The 22,001-nt window shown below is 45.1% G+C and overlaps 1 protein-coding gene across 1 annotated transcript in view; it reads left to right on the top strand.

The window, feature by feature from the left end:
* Positions 1–1,298: 1,298 nt before the first annotated feature.
* The window catches only part of ATP6V1D (ATPase H+ transporting V1 subunit D), a 110,336-nt gene continuing 89,633 nt past the window's right edge, over positions 1,299–22,001 (top strand). The window contains exon 1 of the mRNA XM_086951984.1: positions 1,299–1,488. Within this exon, the coding sequence (XP_086808110.1) occupies positions 1,448–1,488 (41 nt within the window). The 5' untranslated portion in view covers positions 1,299–1,447. The remainder of the gene's footprint in view (positions 1,489–22,001) is intronic.

Here is a 22,001-nt window from a genome sequence, read left to right on the forward strand (position 1 = left end):
TGCCGCGGAGCTCTTTGCCAGGGCCGGTTTTCGGACGATTTTGTTACAGGGACGATTTTGCAGCTAAATCGGCTCTGTAACAAAATTGGCCCCCAGGGGCCCAAAACCGGCCCCCACCCGTGCGGCGCACCGGGGGATTGCCCGGTGCCCGCTACGGCCAGTTCGGACCTGAGGACGGCCACGGCTCCGCTTCAACACCGCCTCTCATTCTCCATAAACCAGCGTCAGCTGAGCTTGGCCGTCCGACGGCAAATATGCCCCCAATGCCTCCATAACTCCTCTCGCTGCCTTCCTTCTCAGGCGCCCCATGCCCGCCACCCCAGTCTCAGATACCCAGGGCCTCAAAAGGTCCTCACGGCCCGCAGCGCAAAGGACACGCAGCGCGTCACGCACTGCCTCACCCTCCACCATATTATAATCTTACAATTACAACTACTCCCACAAAGGTGACCAAAAAACTCGCTGACTAGAAAGGAACCCGTCAACAAAAGCTAACCACTACATAGCCTCACAGAATGCCCTTCCGCCAAAAGCACACCTATTTCATACCTACCTGTAAGTCCCCCCCCCCCGACCTACCTGCACCTATTGCGCTGCGTGGATTGTTCCACTGCACGAAAAATCCCAGGGTGACGCCGGCTCGCGCCATGCTCTCCCTGGGTCACCAATCACAATTACTCGTCCTCAAGTGCATGCGTGTTGAATGCATGTGCACACTTACAAAATGAGGCAAGGAGCACATCATGGCTTTTTTTTTCATAAACGATGCTGTCGAGCATGGCAGAATAACATGTTTTCATTGCTGATATCTGTTGTCTTTGCCAGTGCTTTTAATGTTTCTACTTTGTGAATATAGCCCATACCAGAAGGACGATCAATGTAAAATACAGGTGGAAAAAAAGACTACCAAGGAATAAGATCCAAGTAGTCATTTTCACGACAATCTTGCAGTGACGGAAAATCTTTTACATTTTTTTAACAAAATTCAGCAGCGAGGAAACTATGAATTTTGAAAAGGCATCCAATATTAAAAATGATTAAAATCATATCCCAATTTAAAATGATTGATGGAAAGGTAACTGTAGAAAATATATTTGTATTACAGTGTATTTCAAATCAAGGTCGTTATAACTATTGTATTTAATATACTTTACTGCGCAAATCATTAAAATTTAGTAACCTTGCTTTTTCTAGAAATTTTACACAGTTAGCACATTAAATAGAATATTTTCGTCATTTGAAGATGGCTACCATTACAGTATTTCTTTAACCTTGTTAGCCCTTCCTCGATCTCTACTGCTCCAGACGGTCATGTGACAGAGCTCAGCTGAGCCTGGCGTTCACTGGCAGAAGCTGACAGCTCATCCGCAGTGTATGTACGGTTTGGGATCCTCATTTCTTCAGACACGGACACACCTCGCAGTTTGCCCCTCTCCAAGGCTAGAAGATGTCGGGCAAAGACAGGATCGAAGTCTTCCCCTCCCGGATGTGAGTACAGCCATCAGCACCCTTTCCAGCTTCTGCGGGAAACGTTTAACCCCCAATAATCTATTTTTTTTAAAATTATGTATGTGGTCTGCGGCTATCATTTTCGTATCTTTTTTCCTTATCGGCACCATTGCGTTTTATTATTATTTCTTTATTTCCTGATTTGTTTGATGCAAGTATAGTCTCAGCTGTACCGCAACCTTAGTCGTTTCAGTCAAGGGTGAGAATGGGTGGGTTTAGGGGGTGATGGTCTCAACCAATGGCGATGGCACGATTTTGGAGGCTAAGTGCGGTTTTCAGGCATAGGATCCCACAGACGTCAGTGAGAGTAATTTTATTTGATCAGTGGCTAAAAATGAGTCCAAGAGGGGCAGCGTAAATTAAGAGGTATGCTGCAAGGCTCCTGTGCAAAATAAACGAATAACCGATTACATTTAGCATTCAATTTAACGCAGAGTGGATTGACCAAAGCCATGTCTTAGGCTGTTTTTTGAATGGCAGTTTGAAATACCTCAGAAATATTGAGGTAGGACTTTTGGTACTGTTGCTCCTCCTGTGAGGGCCTTCTGGCTCCCCCCGACGAGGATTTGAAAAGTGTGTGTGTGCGCGCGCGGGGGGTGGGGGGCAGTGAAGTTCATCAAAACAGATATCTTTGAATCAGAAGGTGATATCATCATTCTTCACTGCTCAATTGCATTTTTGTGAAAATCATTTTTAAAATACTCCAATTTACCGTAATTATACCCCTGAAACCATTCTGGTGGCATGCTGTAGAGTTTCCACATACTTGCATAAAAAACGTCCTTCCGACTGCTTTGGCAAGTCTGCTCCAAGGTCGAATAAAGGAAGTAGTGTCCACAAGTCAAGAACAGGGCTAGATACGCTACAACTGTCATCCCGATGCACTTCTGGAGCCTGAGCCTATTTTGCCACATATGTATATAAATGTTATGCTATGCTGACAGAGATGTGTATTGCCATTAGTATGGCGGCACAGTGTAGTGAGGTTTCTGGTATATTCATTCCCTGGTCTTGAGGATTTAGATCCATACATAAGATGTATTAAACTACGGCCTTTATATTTTGAAAGTATCAAGGGAGTTCTACAGAATCCATTGAATCTTGGAACTAATGCTTGGGTCCCACGGTTTCAGTTGATTATTTGTTTTAACCGGTACAATTCTGGAGGCCTTTGCATATCACCAGAGTTGCTTCTGTTTTGACTTTCAGGAGCTTGGTTTACATTTGTTTACTTTATTTTTTTGTAAGCTAACATTACCCATTATTTTGAGTTGATTACTCATCCGATTGTTGTGCTCTACTGATAAAGCAAGCATTTAGAGGTGGGTACTCTTTTTCTTACCTAACTGCCAAATTGTACATTTAGCTTCATTAAGCCAGCGGATAAGTAACTTTTCTGAAAACCTTCATGTCCCATCCTAAGTAATTTCCATCACTTTGGCTTTTTTCAGTGCCATGATGCACTGATGGATGAGTGTTTATTTCAACAATTTAACAAAAAACACACGTTTCTGTGCGGTGTTGGTTTATTCCTACAGTCGCTTAATTAAAAAGCCTTTGGCTCTTGAAGTGGTAGACTAATACAGTAATTGACAGAGCCCAGTAATACGTTTGACTACCATTTGAAGGTGTGACTCACAAAACTTTTTATGAGTAGTAGTAGTCCTCCTGGATTAGGTGAATTTACTGATGAATTTCTCCGAGAAAAACTGTTTACTTAAGGAATAAAACTTGTGAATCGGCTGCTCAACCATTAGTGTTGGGAACACATTTTCATGACGAATTCACGAAATATGATACAGTTAAATCACTTTTCTTTTTGAGGTGCAGTTGAACCCTTATAAAGTAGGACTAATGCATCAACTGATGTCTGTCTTTTATGTGAAGGTCACAGGTTCAAATCTTTGCTAGTTGATTCACTCTCACTTCTGAGGTCGATAGAAACCTTATTTTGAAGCTTGGTTGATAGAGAACCACGCAGGCAATCATTTATTAACAATAATCTATGTGCACAGTTCAACAGCTTTAAAGCAGTAAAACATGTTTACAGTGCTATCATATTATTTATTTGGTCCGAGTAGAACATTTGACTTTAATTTCTGATTAAGAAATGTTGAATAGTAAAATTGAACATAAATCTCATGGAGCAGTGCATGTTGAAAAGTAAAGCTTACCAAATAAGACAGCAGTGTTTTGCTGAGTTTGTCAGTAACCTTTCAGTGCATCAGAGCAAGATGGAAGTTGGGATGTGTAGATATGGCCAGCCGTGCACAGATCAGTAGCAAGTCCTTTATAGTATTTTGCTACTTCTATAGGCTACATCATCACAAACAAAATAACAAATGGAAAAGGTGTAGCAATGGCCTCCCATCTTGAAATTTATGCCACAAGCCCGAAAAGGAGCCAATAGCAGATTTATCCTCCTTTTTGCTTTGTTACCAAATATATATTTTGTGAGGATTGTCAACATTGTAACCTTATATTAGCATTTGTATGATGTTGTTGTGTCCTTAGCACTTTGTTGGCCAGCTACTACCTCTTCTAAGATTGCCCAGCGAGATGATCCAAGGTTGCCAGGGCATTAAGGGGGGATGAGATATATTTTGTTTCCAGTTTTTAAATGGTCCAAATTTATAAAGTATGCATTTGCTCAATATTGTGTCACTCGCTACCTTATTGTGTGCAAGTGAGCTACAGAGAGGGCAAACAAACAGCAATGGTCTAAGTGTGCTGTTCAAAACTTACAACTAATGGGTATCCATCGCCTACATACAGAGCTTTCCTTCACTCAATTGAGTACCCTGTCCAATGTCACTGAAAAGAAAGAGCTTCCTTTTCTTATGTTAGACCCTCACCCACTCTAGTAGTGGCATGCTACATCATCGGGTCTCACACTGGTCCCTAAAATTCAGGATGGGGTCAACCATATTCCAGGGAACACTTTGTGCATTTTTGGGCCCCTTGTTCTAACTAATTTTGAATGTTATTACACATTTTCTGCTTGATCCGAAACAATATTCAGCTATACTTAAACTTTCAGAAATGGAGAATTCTAAATAGGTGGAGTGAGAGGTAAATGCAGGCAAGATATGGGAACGTGGTTATGATAAATAATATTCAGAGGTGAGACGGAGATAAAGAACACATTACCAGGGGCTCCTTGAAAGGTTGAGGTGCTGGGCAATTGCCCACGCCTTAAAACGTCTCTGCTTTTTTTTTTTCTTTTTTTACAATTATGTACATTAAGAGCAGTGGCAGGGTATTGATATTAATATCAGTTAGATGTGTGCAAAATGCTGACACAAATTTTGAAAGTAAAATTACCAGTTTGTGAGTACAACTACACCCAGTCATGTTTTATATGTATACACAAACAGTCAGGTGATCAAGCATGCATACAATGAAGACTTTAAAATGTCAGACTGGGGTAAATGCCGGGCCGGCTTTAGCGCTGGAGGTGCTTAGTGCGACAGGGGGAGAGGAGTTAGCCTAACTGTTAGGGGGTCGACCCCGAATCTGGGGAACCGGGTTCGAGTCTCTGCAATGACGCTGAACATGCTATGATTCTGAGCAAATCACTTAATCTCCCTGTGTCTAACAAAAATGAATGTGTCCTCATGTAATGCAGCTGGTGCTATGTAAAGCGCTCTGATACCCGATATCTTCGGGTCAAGTTCGCGCTATATAAAACTCTGTGTAAAAGAACAAAAAAGAAAGTGACTATCTATGCCACTGATTCCCTCACTACCACCCTTTAACAGTCAATCAATCAAGACATTTATAGAGCGCACTACTTACCCGGAGGGTCTCAAGGCGCTTGGGGGGGCGGGGGGGGGGGGGGGGTTCTGCTACTGCTCGAACAGCCAGGTCTTGAGCTTCTTCCTGAAGGAGAGGTGGTCTTGGGTCAGGCGCAGGTCGGTCGGGAGGGAGTTCCAGGTCTTGGCGGCCAGGTAGGAGAAGGACCTTCCTCCTGTTGTCGATCTTCGGATGCAGGGGACGGCGGCGAGGGCGTGACTGGCTGATCGGAGATGGCGTTTGGGAGCGTAGAAGTTGACGCTGTTGTTGAGGTAGCTCGGGCCTTGATCGTGTAGGGCTTTGTGTGCGTGGGTGAGGAGACGGAAGGTGATTCTTTTGTTGACGGGGAGCCAGTGCAGGTCTCTCAGATGTCCGGAAATGTGGCTGTGTCGTGGGATGCCGAGGATGAGTCTGGCTGAGGTGTTCTGGATCCGCTGGAGTCTCTTCTGGAGCTTGGCGGTGGTTCCGGCATAGAGGGTGTTGCCGTAGTCCAGTCGGCTGGTGACGAGGGCCTGGGTGACCGTCTTCCTGGTCTCGGTGGGGATCCACCGGAAGATCTTTCGTAACATGCGCAGGATGTTGAAGCACGACGAGGAGACGGCGTTGACTTGTCTGGTCATGGAGAGGGAGGAGTCCAGGATGACGCCCAGGTTCCGTGCATGGTCTGTCGGTTTGGGTGCGGTGCCCAGGGCGGGGGGCCACCAGGAGTCGTCCCAGGCGGAGGGCGAGGAGCCCAGGATGAGGACCTCCGTCTTGTCTGAGTTCAGTTTCAGGCGGCTGGTCGTTATCCACTCGGCTACGTGTTTCATCCCTTCGTGAAGGTTGGCTCTGGCGGCGGCGGGGTCGTTGGTCAGGGAGAGGATCAGCTGGGTGTCGTCAGCGTAGGAGATGATGTTGAGGTTGTGCTGGCGTGCGATGGCCGCGAGGGGGGTCATGTAGACGTTGAAGAGGGTGGGGCTCAGCGAGGATCCTTGAGGGACGCCGCAGATGACTTCAGTGGCCTCTGACTTGTACGGTGGTAGTCGGACTCTCTGTGTTCTTCCATCGAGGAAGGAGATGATCCACTCCAGTGCCCTCTCCTGGATTCCGACGTTGCTGAGGCGCTACACTAGGGTGCGGTGGCATACAGTGTCGAAGGCCGCGGAGAGGTCTAGGAGGATGAGGGCCGCTGTTTCTCCGTTGTCCATCAGGGCTCGGAAGTCATCGGTGGCCGCGATGAGGGCGGTCTCAGTGCTGTGGTTGGCTCGGAAGCCAGACTGTGAGGGGTCGAGGGATCCGTTCGTCTCGAGGAAGGCGGCCAGCTGCTTGTTGACGGTCTTCTCGATGACTTTGGCTGGAAACGGGAGGAGCGAGATGGGGCGGTAATTCTTGAGTTCGGTGGGGTCCGCTGTAGGTTTCTTGAGTAGGGCGCTGAGTTCGGCATGCTTCCAGCTCTCCGGGAAGGTGGCGGTGTCGAAGGAGGTGTTGATGATGTCCCGCAGGTGGGGTGCGATGACAGCGTCGGCCTTGTTGAAGACGTGGTGAGGGCAGGGGTCGGTTGGAGATCCGGAGTGGATGGAGTTCATCATGGGGATTGGTGTCATCGGTGCTGATCGGAGTCCAGGCGCGGAGGGTGGTGGTGGGGGGCGGTGGTTCGGTCGTGGCGTTCGTCGGTTGAGTGCTGAAGCTGTTGTGTATGTCCGCGATCTTGCTGTGGAAGTAGGAGGCGAGGGAGTTGCAGAGGTCTTGCGATGGGGTGATGTCGTTGTTGCCGGAGTTGGGGTTGGAGAGCTCTTTCACGATGTTGAAGAGTTCCTTGCAGTTGTGTGCGTTGTTGTCCAGCCGGTCCTTGAATGCAGTTTTCTTGGTGGCGCGGATCAGTTGGTGGTGCTTGCGGGTGGCAAGCTTGAGGGTGGTCATGTTGTCCGGTGTTGGTTCCCTTCTCCAGGCTTTCTCAAGGGCTCGGCAGTTCTTCTTGGAGCTCTTGAGTTCGTCGGTGAACCATGGGGCCTTCTTGCTGCCGGGTCTGCTGGGCGGGGTCCTCAGTGGGGCGAGTTCGTCCGCGCAGTTGCTGATCCACTTCGTGAGGTTGTCGGCGGCCTGGCTGGGGTTCGCTGAGCTGGCGGGAGGGTGCTGGCTCAGGGAAGCGGCGAGCTGGTCGGCTGTGATCTTGTTCCAGCTTCTTCGAGCAACCTGTTGCTGGTGGTGGTGGATCGTCGTTCTTTTGAAGGTGAAGTGGACGCAGCTGTGGTCCGTCCAGTGGAGTCCGGTGGCGTGGCTGAAGACGATGTCTTTGCAGGATGAGAAGACTGCGTCGAGTGTGTGTCCGGCGAGTTGGGTGGGGGTGGACACCAGCTGCTTGAGACCGAGGGTGGCGAGGTTGTCGAGCAGGGTGATGGTGTTGCGGTCGTTGTTGTTCTCCAGGTGGAAGTTGATGTCCCCCAGGAGGATGTAGTCGGCGGAGGGGAGGGCATGCGGGCTGATGAAGTCGGCGATGTCCTCGCTGAATTGTGTGCGTGGTCCCGGGGGTCGGTAGATCAGGGTGCCTCTGAGGGTGGTTTTGGGGTCCGTGTGGATCTGGAAGTGCAGGTGTTCGGCGGTTGTCAGGGTGCCGTCGGTGTTGGTCTTGATGCGGATGGTGTCCCTGTAGATGATGGCGATGCCTCCTCCAGTGTGGTTGTCGCGGTCTCTTCGGGTGATCTTGTAGCCCTCTGGGATGGCGATGTCGGGCGCTGAGGAGTCGTTCATCCAGGTTTCCGTGAGGAAGGCGATGTCGGGAGCTGTGGTGTCGAGGAGGTTCCAGAGTTCGATGGAGTGTCTGTGGACGGAGCGGGTGTTGAGGAGGATGCACTTCAGGTGGTTGCTGTTGTTGTTCGGCTTGGTGGGTGCTGGTGTAGTGCAGGTCCGGATTCAGGTGAAGTTGCAGGCGTGGCAGCTGAAGGGTCCGTGGGTTCGTCTCGGGGTGGCTCGGTAGCAACCCGGGATTCGGCCGGTGTTGAGGGTGGCGGCGTTGTAGGTCCGGCGGGTGGGCTGGGGTCTGCGGGGGCCAGGGGTCCTGGCGCTGGGCGCGGTCCAGGCACGGACGCGCGTAGACGGGCTTACCTTTGGCGCACCTTCGGCGCTCAATCGGTGCTCCCGCTGCGCGCGTCCGCTGCGCGGTCGCTCTGGGGGCGTCATAAGAGGGGAGCCGGGAGGGAGGGTGTGCGGGGAGGCGGGGAGCGCGGGAGCCAATCGGCGGGCGGGGGGGCGGGGTCTCGCAGTAATCCGGCGGGAAAACCTGGGGGCTCGGCGGCGGCCCTGCGGTGGCTGGGGCGGCGCTGGGACGGCCCTGCGGTGGCTGCGGCGGCCCTGCGGCGGCTGGGGCGGCTCAGCGGCGGTCCTGCGGCGGCTGGGGCGTCGTGCAGATAGAGGCACAGGCAGCAGGTAGGAGGAGCAGGCAGGGGGTGTGGGGGCGACCAGGCCAAGGGCGCAGTGTCTTTCAAGTCTCCATAACCACTCTTTGTCAGATGCATTTAATTTGTTTTATTGCGCCACTCATAGTAGTGTAGGGTGCCAGAACACTTTACATCACACATACATTACACAGTCAATCATACATGTGTAAATCGGTGTATAGGAATTGTTACATAAGACAGGACTGCATAGTGTAAGAGTAACATGTCATCCATATTGGTTGACAATATAGTTTGAGTGCTTGGTCTGGAAAAGCACAAACTCAGAATTTATAACGCTCTAATCTATACTGTGCAGTTTACGTGTAGCTCTTTGATGACAGTTAATAGCTCACTGTTCTAGGTTAGGATTTTAACTTATAAACTGCAAGTAACAAAAGAATCTCTCTGACAAAAGCAGTAACCCACTGACCTATTTACATTATATCTTCCACTCCAAGAGGCTAGGGTCACACGAGTGGTGACCCTTTTGCTGAAAATGTGACTATAAAGGATAGTACCCCCTTTTTTGACCAGCCTACCGGTATTCCTAAAACCTAGGGTTATCAACGGAATTCGGGAAATTAGAAGCCCAGGTATGACTCTCTGTGGTGCATATATTGGTTGATGCACCTGCATCACCACCTAACGTCTACTAGACACTTAGACTAATACTATTGGGAACCATTAGCCCTGATGAATGCCCCAGGCCTAATACGCAAAATATTGAGAGCAGAAACATGTTGGCAAATAAGAGACAGACCTGAGTCATTGCACTCTCTGGTACCCGTTGAGAGAAGTGTTTTAAGTATACTCACTAATAAAGGTGATCACAGAGGAACTCTAAGATAGTTTTAGATTATCTGGATCCTGTTCCTGTCCAGTAGTTTTATGAAAGAGCTCCCTCCTATCGCCAAGTCTTCGCAGAGGTGGAGTCCGCCCTTGTAGTACTATCTTACCTGGGTGGGGAGTGGATGCCAATGATGTAAAAATGACACTATTATGTGTGTGAAGCATCCTCTTCCTTTAAGGATGGCCTTCCTGCTCTAATCGGTCCCATCTTGAATACAGTAGGAGTTGACTGATCCAATCCGGGGTTTCTTTACTATTTTTTTTTTTGTGCCAGCACCCTACCTTTTTGTGTTCTGTGTGATCCACTCTTTGTACCGGACTCCGTTAAAAATGCAGCATGTTTGGGAAATGTAATTCTAGAGCAAAAAGTAAATGAAAGCTCACATTAAATCTAAATGTCATGAGTAGACTGGAAAATGGGCAGACTGGTCCTTTTTATCCAATCACAAACTATGTACAATTACTGCACTATCTTGGCCGCTTTTGTTAATCTGATTACGTTCTGTTGACCCACAGGGAGAAGTTATATAAAGAAAACTGTGATGGAGGTGAGGTCGTTATCCACTCTAATGTCCTAAGCACAGCTACAACTGGCCATAACAGGGTGACTACTTCCCCAGCACTGAAGCAGGCCCCCAAACATTTCCTCTGTGGATCTGATCTGATTTGATTTATGCATTTGTAAAGCGCGCGATTGCCCATAGGCGTCTTGGCGCTGTGATTCAGCTCTGATTCTTGAAGATGTTGATTTAGGGATATACTGAGAAAAGCCACGTTTTAACTTGCTTTCTGAATGTTTTCAGTGATGGACTGGTTTTTATATCTAGCGGTAGTTGGTTCCAGATTCTTGCTGTGTGTACCATGAAGCTTCTTCCGCCCCAGTTTGCTCTCTTGAATCTTGGTACCGCAATTGTTTTCTTTTGGCCGGATCTGAGAGGTCTATTTGGCTCATATAGTTTTAAATGGGTTTTAAAAAATTGGGATCCAATTCCATTGATTGCTTTATATGCTAGGCAGAGTGTTTTGAATTGTATCCTCTTTTCGATTGGTAGCCAGTGTAGGTCTCTAAGTTTATGGCTGATTCTTTCAAATTTTGGTATCCCTAGTACCAGCCTGGCTGCTGCATTCTGCAGACGTTGGAGTTTGATTAGGATTTTCTTCCTGGCTCCAGCATATAGGCCGTTCCCGTAGTCCAGTCTGGACAATGCTAATGCTGTCACCACTGTTTTTCGTGAGTCATGTGGTAGGTAGGGTAGGACTTTCTTAATCATTTTTAGAATGTACCATAGTGATGATGCCAGTTTATTCGCTTGGGCGTCAAAGGAGAGATTAGTGTCTAGAGTGACTCCCAGATTTTTTACCTTTTCTGTTGGTTCAGGACATCCTCCTAGTTCTTTTGGCCACCATGAATCGGACCATATTTTTTTGTCCCCTCCTAGGATCATGACCTCACTTTTGTCCCCGTTTAGTTTTAGACAATTTGTTCTCATCCATTGGCTGATTTGTGCCATGCAGATTTGAAATTTTTCTGCTGTGTTCTCTACGTCTTCATTTATTGACACCACAATTTGGGTATCGTCCGCGTAGGATATTGGGGTGAATCCACAGTTCCTTATTAGTTGTGCAAGGGGGGTGACATACAAGTTAAAAAGAGTGGGGCTAATCGAGGAGCCCTGCGGGACTCCACATGGTAGGTTGAATTGATTAGATTTTGCCTCTCCTGATTCTATTGAGAAGGTTCTATTCTCTAGATAGGAGGCGATGAGTGCACAAGCTTATTCATGCAATTGTGCTGTTTTGAGGCGTGTTATGAGGATCTCATGGCTGACCGTATCGAAGGCCGCCGATAGATCAAGTAACATCAAGGCGGCCTTCGATCCGTTGTCCAGTACTTGTCTGAGTTCCTCCACCGCTGTAATAAGGGCGGTTTCTGTTCCGTGCCCTTCACGAAAACCGAACTGCGAGTGGTCCAACCAGTTGCCGTCCAGTAAGTATCGGGATAATTGTTTATTTAATAGTTTTTCTGGAATTTTGGCGGCAAAAGGGATCCTAGCTATTGGCCTATAGTTGTTCGGGCTTTCGCTGTCTCCGCACATCCCTGCAAACCCCAATACAAAGATTGGCCGCATATGCAGATTTGACAAGTATACACTACAAGGGATTCTTCTACGCATTATGCAGTGTGCACGCAAAACCACATCACTTGCCTTAATCCACAACACCAACGACTTTTCTACGCAGGCCACATAATATAAGCCACACACTACCAAACAAGCACGATGGGCGGACTAGTTTTAGTCACGGCCGAGTGCCTTAGGACTTTGGTTGGGGTATGAGGTGCGATACAAATACCACAGTGCAGCAGGCATAGACACATTGAGCAGGGCTGGGCCCTCTCGGTGCCACTATTGTCACACAATGAATGCTGTGATTTCACCTGACCAAATGCAAGCCCCAGCTTCAGGGCAGAGCTATGCAGGGGTCTAACGTTTCTGCAAAGGGTATGGTGACTGTCCGTCCGTGTCCCACAGACCTAAAGTGAGGACTCCGTTTGTAGGAAAGGAGTGGGGACTATACCTGACTTTATAAGGAAAACTGGATTTTGGGATTCCCCATTAACTTGTCTTGATCTTTGTTGGCCTCCAATGCCGGAAATAGTGAACTTTTTTTTTTTTTAACTAATTTGGCTTGTACTCTGCTGGAATCTGGAGAAAGCTGTGCAAATACTTCTCTGTTAACATTCAGTTCCTTTCTTGGACTTCAGGGAGGGAAGCACCTTTCGGCTTATATCTGTTGTCGATGCTTGGCAATCAAGCTCTGAATATTCACAAAGTGTTACAACCCACATTTCTGTGCCTGGAGTTGGGCAGCTGTGAATTGCATTTACAAAGGTACATTCTCCGATCCCTGCCATTCAACCTTGGACCATACATTAGCTTCCCTTCCTTCCCTGTTCTTCAGTGGATGCAGCCTGCCGCGCACGAAAACCTCTCCTGGGCTGGGAGCAGTGTTTGCAGGAGGGCTGCTGTCGTGGGGATAAACAGGCCATTGTGTTCACCACACACACAGGCCGGGGTGAAGCCTGGGCGAACAGGTACTTCCTGGCTGAGCAGAGCCCGAGCCAGCCGGCACCGGACTGGAATCTGGCAGATGGAGGAGTGGACAGGGCAGCCGCCTGCAGCCCCGCCCAGCACTGCTCTATCAGATAACATCGCGGATATGGTGTTTTTACAAATATAGAGCATCCGTGGTTAAAGAGGTTGTGTGTGAGTTGAAAAGTCTGTGTATAGGTGTACCTTACACACTGACCTATCCCCAGTGAATTCTACAAACTGAATAGCTTCAGCTGCTGCTCTTGAAAAAAGTTCTGCCTAAGCATTTTGAATCCGAATTTGAATTAAAGGCAGAGGCGCTAAAAGGGCGCACTCTGGGGGAGAAGCACCCTGTTAGTGTTTACAATGGCAGGGTGTATGTAAACTTTACATACACTCGCATACCGGCTCCACGAGCACTGGAAGCTGCTCTCTGAGGGCAGGTTTGAGTACAGCGTGTGTGGACCCTGAATGACGGCTGCACACGCCGTGTTATTTGCATTGTTAAGAACATATCCAGTTTGTCGAATGTGGAAGGTCGGGACAGACTACATATGAGAGATGAACGGCTTGGGAGTTTTGACGTTCGGTGGGAGCACGGCGTCTTTGCTGTTTTACGTCACTCAGAGCTGCATGCCATCGGAGCAGTGCATAGCTGCCAAGTTCTCACACCGCTTATGTGTGACCTTTCCATCTTTTCCGCGTGTTTATGTAACATTCCTATGCCCAGGGCACAAATTCTATAAAAAGAAGTGGGGGGACTGACCAACTTAGGCAGTATGCAAGTGACATTATGATGCGTGTCATCACAGCATATGACGTCACGACGCGTGACATTCCACGTGACATCACAAGAAGTGACATCAGAAGCTAAGATCTCCCACATTTGTTTATCAGGTATATCATGAGCCCATTTAAGTGCATTATGATATTTAACAAATGAGATTTGGAGTCGGGGTTGTGCCAAAAAAGTGTTGCAATTCTGACGCAAAATCTGGGCCTCAATTAACACATTTTTTTTTAAAACCCTGCCACAAAGAAATTAGCAACAAGAAAAAGCATGGCAGTAGATCCGTTCTGCTTAATTGGTTGCAAGGTCTGCATCTTAAAATATTTTATGGGGTTAAGGCATCTGCTGCAGAGGTGCCAAGTAAATCTCAGGGAATAATAATATTGGTGAGCTAACTCTGGAGGTTAACGCATTTGCTTAAAGATCTGTGTTTTTTGTAGCCCCACATTTGAATCAAAGTACTATAGAAGATTAAGTTGTCTCCTGCAAAACTCACTCACAGTTTTTTTGGAAACGGGGTGGCGTTTGGGGATTGTTACCTCTATTTTTTTGCTACCTTCTTGGGGTTTGTTATTCAGGATATCGTAACACACATGGTGTGCATCTTTTACAATGTTGTGAGCGTAAATGTACCACATAATTATGCAAAAGTGCTCTGATATGTGTCTGATATTACATTTGCCAACTGAAAATGCAATAAAATGTTTTTTTTAAAAGTTGTCTCCTGCAAAGCACATGCATGTAATATGCAGATCACAGATTTTTATTATATGTAGATAGGAGAGTGGATACTGCTTTGAACACAGAGATGCTTTTGTCACTTGCAATTCATGAATTGTAATCCTTCTAGTAGACCCCAGTGAGATATGAAGGGCATGACTCCTTCACCTTGTAACCCAGACTGTCTCATGCAACAAACCTTGTACATTGATTTGCACACTTATGCGATTTATTTTGACTGGATAATGTGTAAGTTATGTAAAGTGCTCTAACACTCTGCATAGGGATGCGTAGTGCTAGAAAAAACAATACGATAGTGCTGTTTAAATTGTTGGTTGTGTAAATGACAAACCCATCTGATATTCTTACAGTGCATGCACTTGTATACAGGGACTGAACAAAGTAAAAAGCATGCATATCTTAAGTACCTGTGAAGAGATAACAAGCTGTGTGCTTTTGTTTCCTCTCCATTGCATTTGTATGTAGAGTGAGTATCCAGGCTGCCTCCAGTCGTATACTCTATCAAAAGGAGGCTGATGGCCCCTTAACTTCTTTCTTTATCTTAAGCACAGCTGGAGATAAACCCACCCCCCCTAGCCCATACCTCCCCCCCAAGCTGCCTGCACGTTGCTGCTGGGAATGGAAAGCAGACCATGTGCAGGAGCTGCTGAATGTATTCTGGTGCCTGAAAATCAAACTGGGACAAGTTCAACATATTTCTGTGGGGCCCAACATCTTGGCAGGGTGGACAGCGTCCACCCTGTGAAAATAGTGGGTGGACGCTGTGTACCTACGTGTACCCCCGACTCAGGCTCTGCATATGCCTCAGGATTTACACTTTGAGTGATACTTTAGCACAGTACTTATGTGCATGCAATAGGACACATTTAAAAAAAAAATGCTGGGTGTCACCTTCAGCCTTTACTTGACTTTTTAGATGACAGCAAAGTTGAATTCTGGGAATTGTAGTTTTGTTTCTAAAACGTGCAGAAAACTAAAAAAGCAAAACGAGCTGAAAGTGGAACACATGACCGCAACCTGGTTACATTTTTACTTAGTTCAAGTCCAGATAGTGTATGGGTAACTGCAACGTCGTGTTTGCTGCTGTGGAATACCGGATGAGTACTGCTTAGTGTTGACATTTATAAATGTGTTATTGTTATTCGCTGTAAAATTTGTAGAAGAATATTTCCACTTGGATGGTAGTTTGCTCAGAGGCATATACATATAAAAAATACTTCTAGCAGTGAAACATTATCTCTGTCTAAAATAACTACTAAACTGGATGTTGTAGCATTGAAATAATTAGAAAAATCTGCTATATGCAAACTTTGAGCGATTTTAAAAAAACAAAGAACTACTAAAACAAAGGTAGCAACGTGTGTTTTTATTGAAAAGGGCAAGAAAAAAACCATGAGGAACACAACATCCTTAGGGACTTAAATGTAGTAGCGGAGGCAGGGAGACGGTCCAGACCGAAGCTACCAAACAGGGAGCACGCCCCTAGCATCCCCTCACTCCTCCACCCTAAGACAGCAGACCCCGTGCTGACCGATGCACCCTTGTGCTGGAAGCACCTAGGAAACGTTAAGCACAGAGCAGTGCCACTTAACTGGCGTGACATTGCATATCAGTGCAGTGATGCTGCATTCTGCACTGCCATGCGTTAGTCTAACATCTGATGTGTGACACTTGGTTGGGCTGGCAGTGGTTTGGTGGACAAACTGGAGGAAAGTATTAACAATCTTTCCCCTTCCTCTGTATATTAGTGACACATATGTTCTCATTATGTGTGCCCAGTTGATCGGCAACTGATCTGCCATTTCAATGATGGACTCTGTAGAGTGATCTTTCTTTATTGTTAAGCGAACAGTTTTTTAAAGCTATAAAGTGTACACTTGTAATCCTGTGGAATATTTAATGACTGCTTTGTAATTTTGCACCTTCTGTAACGTTCGTGGTCTATTATAAGGCACTCAAACACTTTTGGGTAATGTCCACGCTGTATGAAAATAAGTAACTACATATTTACTACACCCAGTAAATACCAATACCATGATGTGCGGTGGTTCCTGGATGTGGGAATACCGCATTATTACAAGTCGCACAACTCAAAACGAGAGATAACCTGTTAATGCTGCAAGTCTTACCCATTCAGAGGCCTGATACTCAAAAGCTATTTTTGTTTGCACAAATTCTGATACTTTTACCTGGTGAAAAACGTGCAGGGAAAACCTACAGGGTATGGTCATTTTAATACATTTCGGATTCCCAGTTTTAATGAGGGCCTTTATGTAGATTTGGTCAGGCTTCTGTCTGTGTTGGAGGTAATGCTCAATAAATGACAACTTAAAAACAGTAGTATGTTAATGACCGTGTTCCATTTGTTTGTCCTAGGGTATCACTTTGTTGTCCGTAAGTTGGCCAAATGCTGCATTACCTTAGTTTGAAAGATTTTTTGTCTAATGAGTGGAGGTTGTGCCTTTGTGTCGTCATTTAAGGGTTTAGTTCCCTAGTGTTTATGTAATGCTTCTTTATTGTTGTGCATAGTAGCCTTTTTCTGCTGTTTCACATGGACATTTTGGAGTTACTTGTCGCTGTCAGGGTTTGAACAAACAGGATGGGCCCCTCTACGGCACAGGCCTTTGCTGGGTTAAGAATATCAGCCAAGATGACCATCTAACTCTGAATCCTCTCTAGGGTACTTTCTGACTGGCCCAAAAGTAATCTTAAAATATCCACATTTGTGTTCTGGTCCCAGACAGTCCCTTCAATGGTTACCGGGACAGGCATTGAACCTTGGCCTAATATGCCGAATGTCAAGAATGCCGAATAGACAGGCTTCCTAGTTTAGATTCCACCTTATGCCACTTTTATTCACCACCATACACTCTGTGCCTATTTTCATTCTCTTAAAAGACAGGGGTGTCCCCACGAGAGAACAGTCTGAGACTGAATTTCACACCTGGTTCTTAAGTTCTAGGGTGAACGTTTCATTCTCAAAGAAACATATTTATGAAGCATGCCATTGAATATGGCGGGAGAGGTAAAGTTACAATGATTTGTACTCAACTTCTATCAGTGTATGGTAAGACCAATTCCTTGCTTATGTCCCTAAAGATGCCAGATTCATAAGGAGATGACTGTTATACACCCTTGTTCAGAACTGCAGTTATTTAGTACTCCCCACCGTGAACACAAACTATGTTTTTTGAAACAAAGCCTATAAACAAGACACAATGTCAATAATGTCAAAGATAAAATAAGATTTTTCACACCATGGGTTACTCTGTCAAACATTTATTGTATATATACATTGTTAAAATTTCATTGTTGCATAGTATAAAACATTTTCAAAAACATATCATTAAATACATTTGAATAAACACAGTTAAAAACAAAGAATCACAGGTCGACGCGGCGTTTCGGTTTTCTTGGGTTTGTACCTTCTTCAGGACAGATTCTACATGAAATTTAAAAAATTTTAAAAAAACAAACACAGAGTTACTCTAAGTTGCATTGGTGCAATCTATTAAGTGTTCACAGATTTTTACTTAATCACAGTTGTAATAACTACAGCTAATCTTTGGGCATCTCTAGTTCAAAACAAACATTTAATTTTACACATAGGGTTTTCAGTTATACGCTAGTACAGTTTTAAAATGTCTAAGGTTTTGTTTAAACATTCTTCGCTCCTTTGAAACATTGAGTTATGCGACATGTTCCCCATACTATTTATGCTCATACACTTTGAACAAAACTAATAGTGTTTACCTCTCCCATGGACTTGTGTGGTCCAATGCTTATGGAGCTTAGATGGAATAAGTCCTATTCATATACTAAAGGTATTCCTCAATTCATTGCGTACCTTAAAACCAGTGGAATAAATTCCCCACCGGACAGCGTTTTCCGTTCAGAGTCTTGTTGCCGTCTTAATTATGGGCTTAATAACAATTTCTGTTTGGTGTTTCGCCTTGGATAGAAAATGGATATAGGAAAAGAATTTTAGCACCTCAATATCTACATGAGGTGTCCACGTCTACAACTATCATAAAAGACGTGTTTATAGATGAAGCTCATAAAATCCCTGACTTCAAATATTGTGTGTGAAATTTAATTATTGATATATTGATATATACCTTCAATTTACACTTGGTATGCTTTGTCTTTGACTACCAGGAGGAGCCACCGTACTTTTCTTATATGGGTTTCTTCATTGACCCTGGGAAACATTTGGTTGTTTAGTTATAAATTCATAACATTTATTCCAATATAAATTGTAGCCTCAGAGAATTATTTATTAGTGGCTGATTTATAACTCACCAAAGAAGTATATCTGCTTGTTGCAGTTCCTTGACTGTTCTGATCCTCAGTCCCTTTTATGGATATCAGAGTTCGTGGCTATATTCAAGAATAAACACTTTGTAAATTTTACCAGGTTTTTACTTTAGTTGTTCCCATCTGGGAGTCTATTATTATACACGCTATCAATTTCTGGTTGTAAGTATAAGCACCTATTAGGAAAAACTTTTCCTGTGTCTTTCTAGATTTTGGCAAGTTTTTACCTTAGTTATTATCATCTAGGAATCTATATTTGTAAACACTTATCAATATTTTGGAATCACTACTATAGTTATGTTATAATTTCTATTTCTACCATCAAGGGTTTCCCTATTCGTATCCTTACCGTTTCATTAGTAATCGGCCTCCCTGCTCCTTCGTCCTGGCAGTCTATTCTGGCGTCTCTTCCTCGGTCTGCTCCGATCCGGTTACAAAGACTGAATGTTTGTTTCAGCGCGATGTTCTTATATTAGACGCGCTTTCATTGGCTTAATATATCCCCAATGCTAATTGGTTCCCTGCCGGCCAATCAGAATGAAGTTGCATAGTTTACTTGCAGTGAAGTAGTGTGGCTCACTGGTTAGAGGCGGCAGACCCGAGAGCAGAGGACGGCCCGGGACCAGGGTTCGATTCCCGACGAGGCAGGTTTCTGGACCAGGGTCAGTGGACTCGATAATTCTCTCGCCTCGGTGCCCACTTTGATCAGCGATCACACTCGGCAACTCTGGGCATTAGCTTGCCTCATCTTCACTAACGGCCCCACCAGACCGCCGGGGATGCCTGGTCTCACCCTGGAGATACCCACTAAGGGACCATCTCTCAGGGAAGCCAGGAAGGGTTTCGCAGCGGTCGAAGCGTGGAGATACTCCTCCGGGAGTCGATCCTAGCGCTATATAAACCTGCAATTAATTAATTAATTAATTAACCGAATGCTATCCGCCGTAATACGGAAACGGCATCCCATTTTCATTACGTATAATAACTTGCCTCCTCTGATAATGTTGAAGGATTGCAAGGTAAACTAGCGCGTTTTTCCTTGCCTCTTCGTTTTCGCTTTTAGGATTTCCGCGATGGATTCTACTGTTTGGTAAGAATCCTTCTGCATTTGATGATTGCAAACATTACCATGCTGAATGGTTATCTCTCGGCCAATCCGAGTGAAGTTGCCTAGACAACCTAATGTTTGTCGTTTTTGCCGCGGAAACGGCAGTCCATTTGCCTTCTGCTTTGTTTACTATTTCCTCTGATGCTGATTGGTTTCCTGCCGGCCAATCAGAATGAAGTTGCCTAGGCAACCGAATGCTATCCGCCGTAATACGGAACCGGCATCCTATTTTCATTACGTTTTGTAACTTGCCTCCTCTAATAATGTTGAAGGATTGCAAGGTAAACTAGCGCGTTTTTCCTTGCCTCTTCGTTTTCGCTTTTAGGATTTCCGCGATGGATTCTAATGTTTGCTAAGAGTCCTTCTGCGTTTGATGATTGCAAACATTACCATGCTGAATGGTTCTCTATCTGCCAATCCGAGTGAAGTTGCCTAGACAACCTAATGTTTGCCGTTTTTGCCGCGGAAAACGGCAGTCTATTTGCCTTCTGCTATGTTTACTATTTCCTCTGATGGAATTAAAAGGATGCTAGGTAACCTTGCGCGTTTTTCAGCGCATCATCGTTTTTGGCTTTTGATATTTACGCGAAGGATTCTGATGTTTAATAAGGGTTCTTCTGTGTGGGATAATTTATTCAAGCGGATGTGCTTTTTGTTATCATTACACATTGAGAAATTTTGTTAGCTACTGCACTGCTTCTTTAATAACGCTATTATTTTGCCTACCTAGACTCTTTCTTGCTTATGTCCTTCTCCTTATTTTATGCCGCTACTATCTTGCCTCCTAGACTGTTTACCGGCCCCTTCCTTGCTTATAAACTTATCCTATAAAGAGTAGTGGATGGAAGAGTCATGGGTACACAAGTTTTGTTCAGATCTTGTGTCTCCATTCAGTGTTATCCTTGGATAATTCTCTCCCAATCCTCCTTGGAGTTTAGGCCACACCTGACACTGTTCAGGGTTGACATAAAGAATTGTTCCCTTCTTTTTCTTTTGTTATTCTGATTACCACCTCTGATATTCTCACTTATTCTTTCAAGACCACACCATTTTAAATCCTCAATTTTATGGCCTGCTTCCCTCCAGTGTTCCGTCAGGGGGGCTCCAATCTTATTGGTCCTAATGGCTGAGCGGTGTTCATTCAGACGAAGCCTAAGTTCCCTAGACGTTTCGCCTACATATGGTCTATTGCAGGGGCATTGAATGAGATAGATTGCATTTGTAGTTCTACAATTAATAAAACTCCTAATATTAATTGTTTTGTCATTCACTGTGATCGAGCTGCCTTTAATTATATTGCCACAATTCACACAACCTGCACATGGGTGGGTTCCTGTTGGTAAAGGCTTTCCATCTATGGTGGTTTGCACATTCCTGTGGGACTCCTTGTATGTATGTACAAGGGAGTTCCTGATGGTTCTGTTCCTCCTATATGAGATCATAGGTTTAGGGATGGGTTCCTGTGCCTTATCTGAAATTAGGTGCCAATTCCTATTTATTATATTTTTTACTTTAAAGCTAACTTGGGAGAAGTTGGTCACGAACATGATTGGCTGTTCTTTCTGTTGATTGTTTTGTTCCTCATTAAACAGATTTTCCCTGTTGAAATATTTAGCTCTTTTATAAGCATGTTTAATCATTCTCCTTGGATAGCCCCTTTCCAAGAATTTTTCTTTCAACCTGTTAGCATGAGTTTCGTAATCTGTCATTGAAGTACAGTTCCTTCTCAGACGAAGGAACTGACCAAAGGGAATGTTATTTTTCTGTGATGGTGGATGGTTACTTTTGTAATGGAGCATACTATTTCTATCAGCTGGTTTGGTATATAGTTCTACCGTTAGTCTCCCTTCTTGATGCTTGATCAGGATGTCCAAAAATTCTACCTGGGTCCTGCTGATATGAATGAATTCCTGATATGGTTAAACCTGGGAGACGCAAATTTAAAATTCACATCCCATATCAGCAGGACCCAGGTAGAATGACAGATTACGAAACTCATGCTAACAGGTTGAAAGAAAAATTCTTGGAAAGGGGCTATCCCTGTTGAAATATTTAGCTCTTTTATAAGCATGTTTAATCATTCTCCTTGGATAGCCCCTTTCCAAGAATTTTTCTTTCAACCTGTTAGCATGAGTTTCGTAATCTGTCATTCTACCTGGGTCCTGCTGATATGGGATGTGAATTTTAAATTTGCGTCTCCCAGGTTTAACCATATCAGGAATTCATTCATATCAGCAGGACCCAGGTAGAATTTTTGGACATCCTGATCAAGCATCAAGAAGGGAGACTAACGGTAGAACTATATACCAAACCAGCTGATAGAAATAGTATGCTCCATTACAAAAGTAACCATCCACCATCACAGAAAAATAACATTCCCTTTGGTC

Source organism: Lissotriton vulgaris, unplaced genomic scaffold (genome assembly GCF_964263255.1).
Source record: "Lissotriton vulgaris unplaced genomic scaffold, aLisVul1.2 SCAFFOLD_817, whole genome shotgun sequence".
Lineage (NCBI taxonomy): Eukaryota > Metazoa > Chordata > Amphibia > Caudata > Salamandridae > Lissotriton > Lissotriton vulgaris.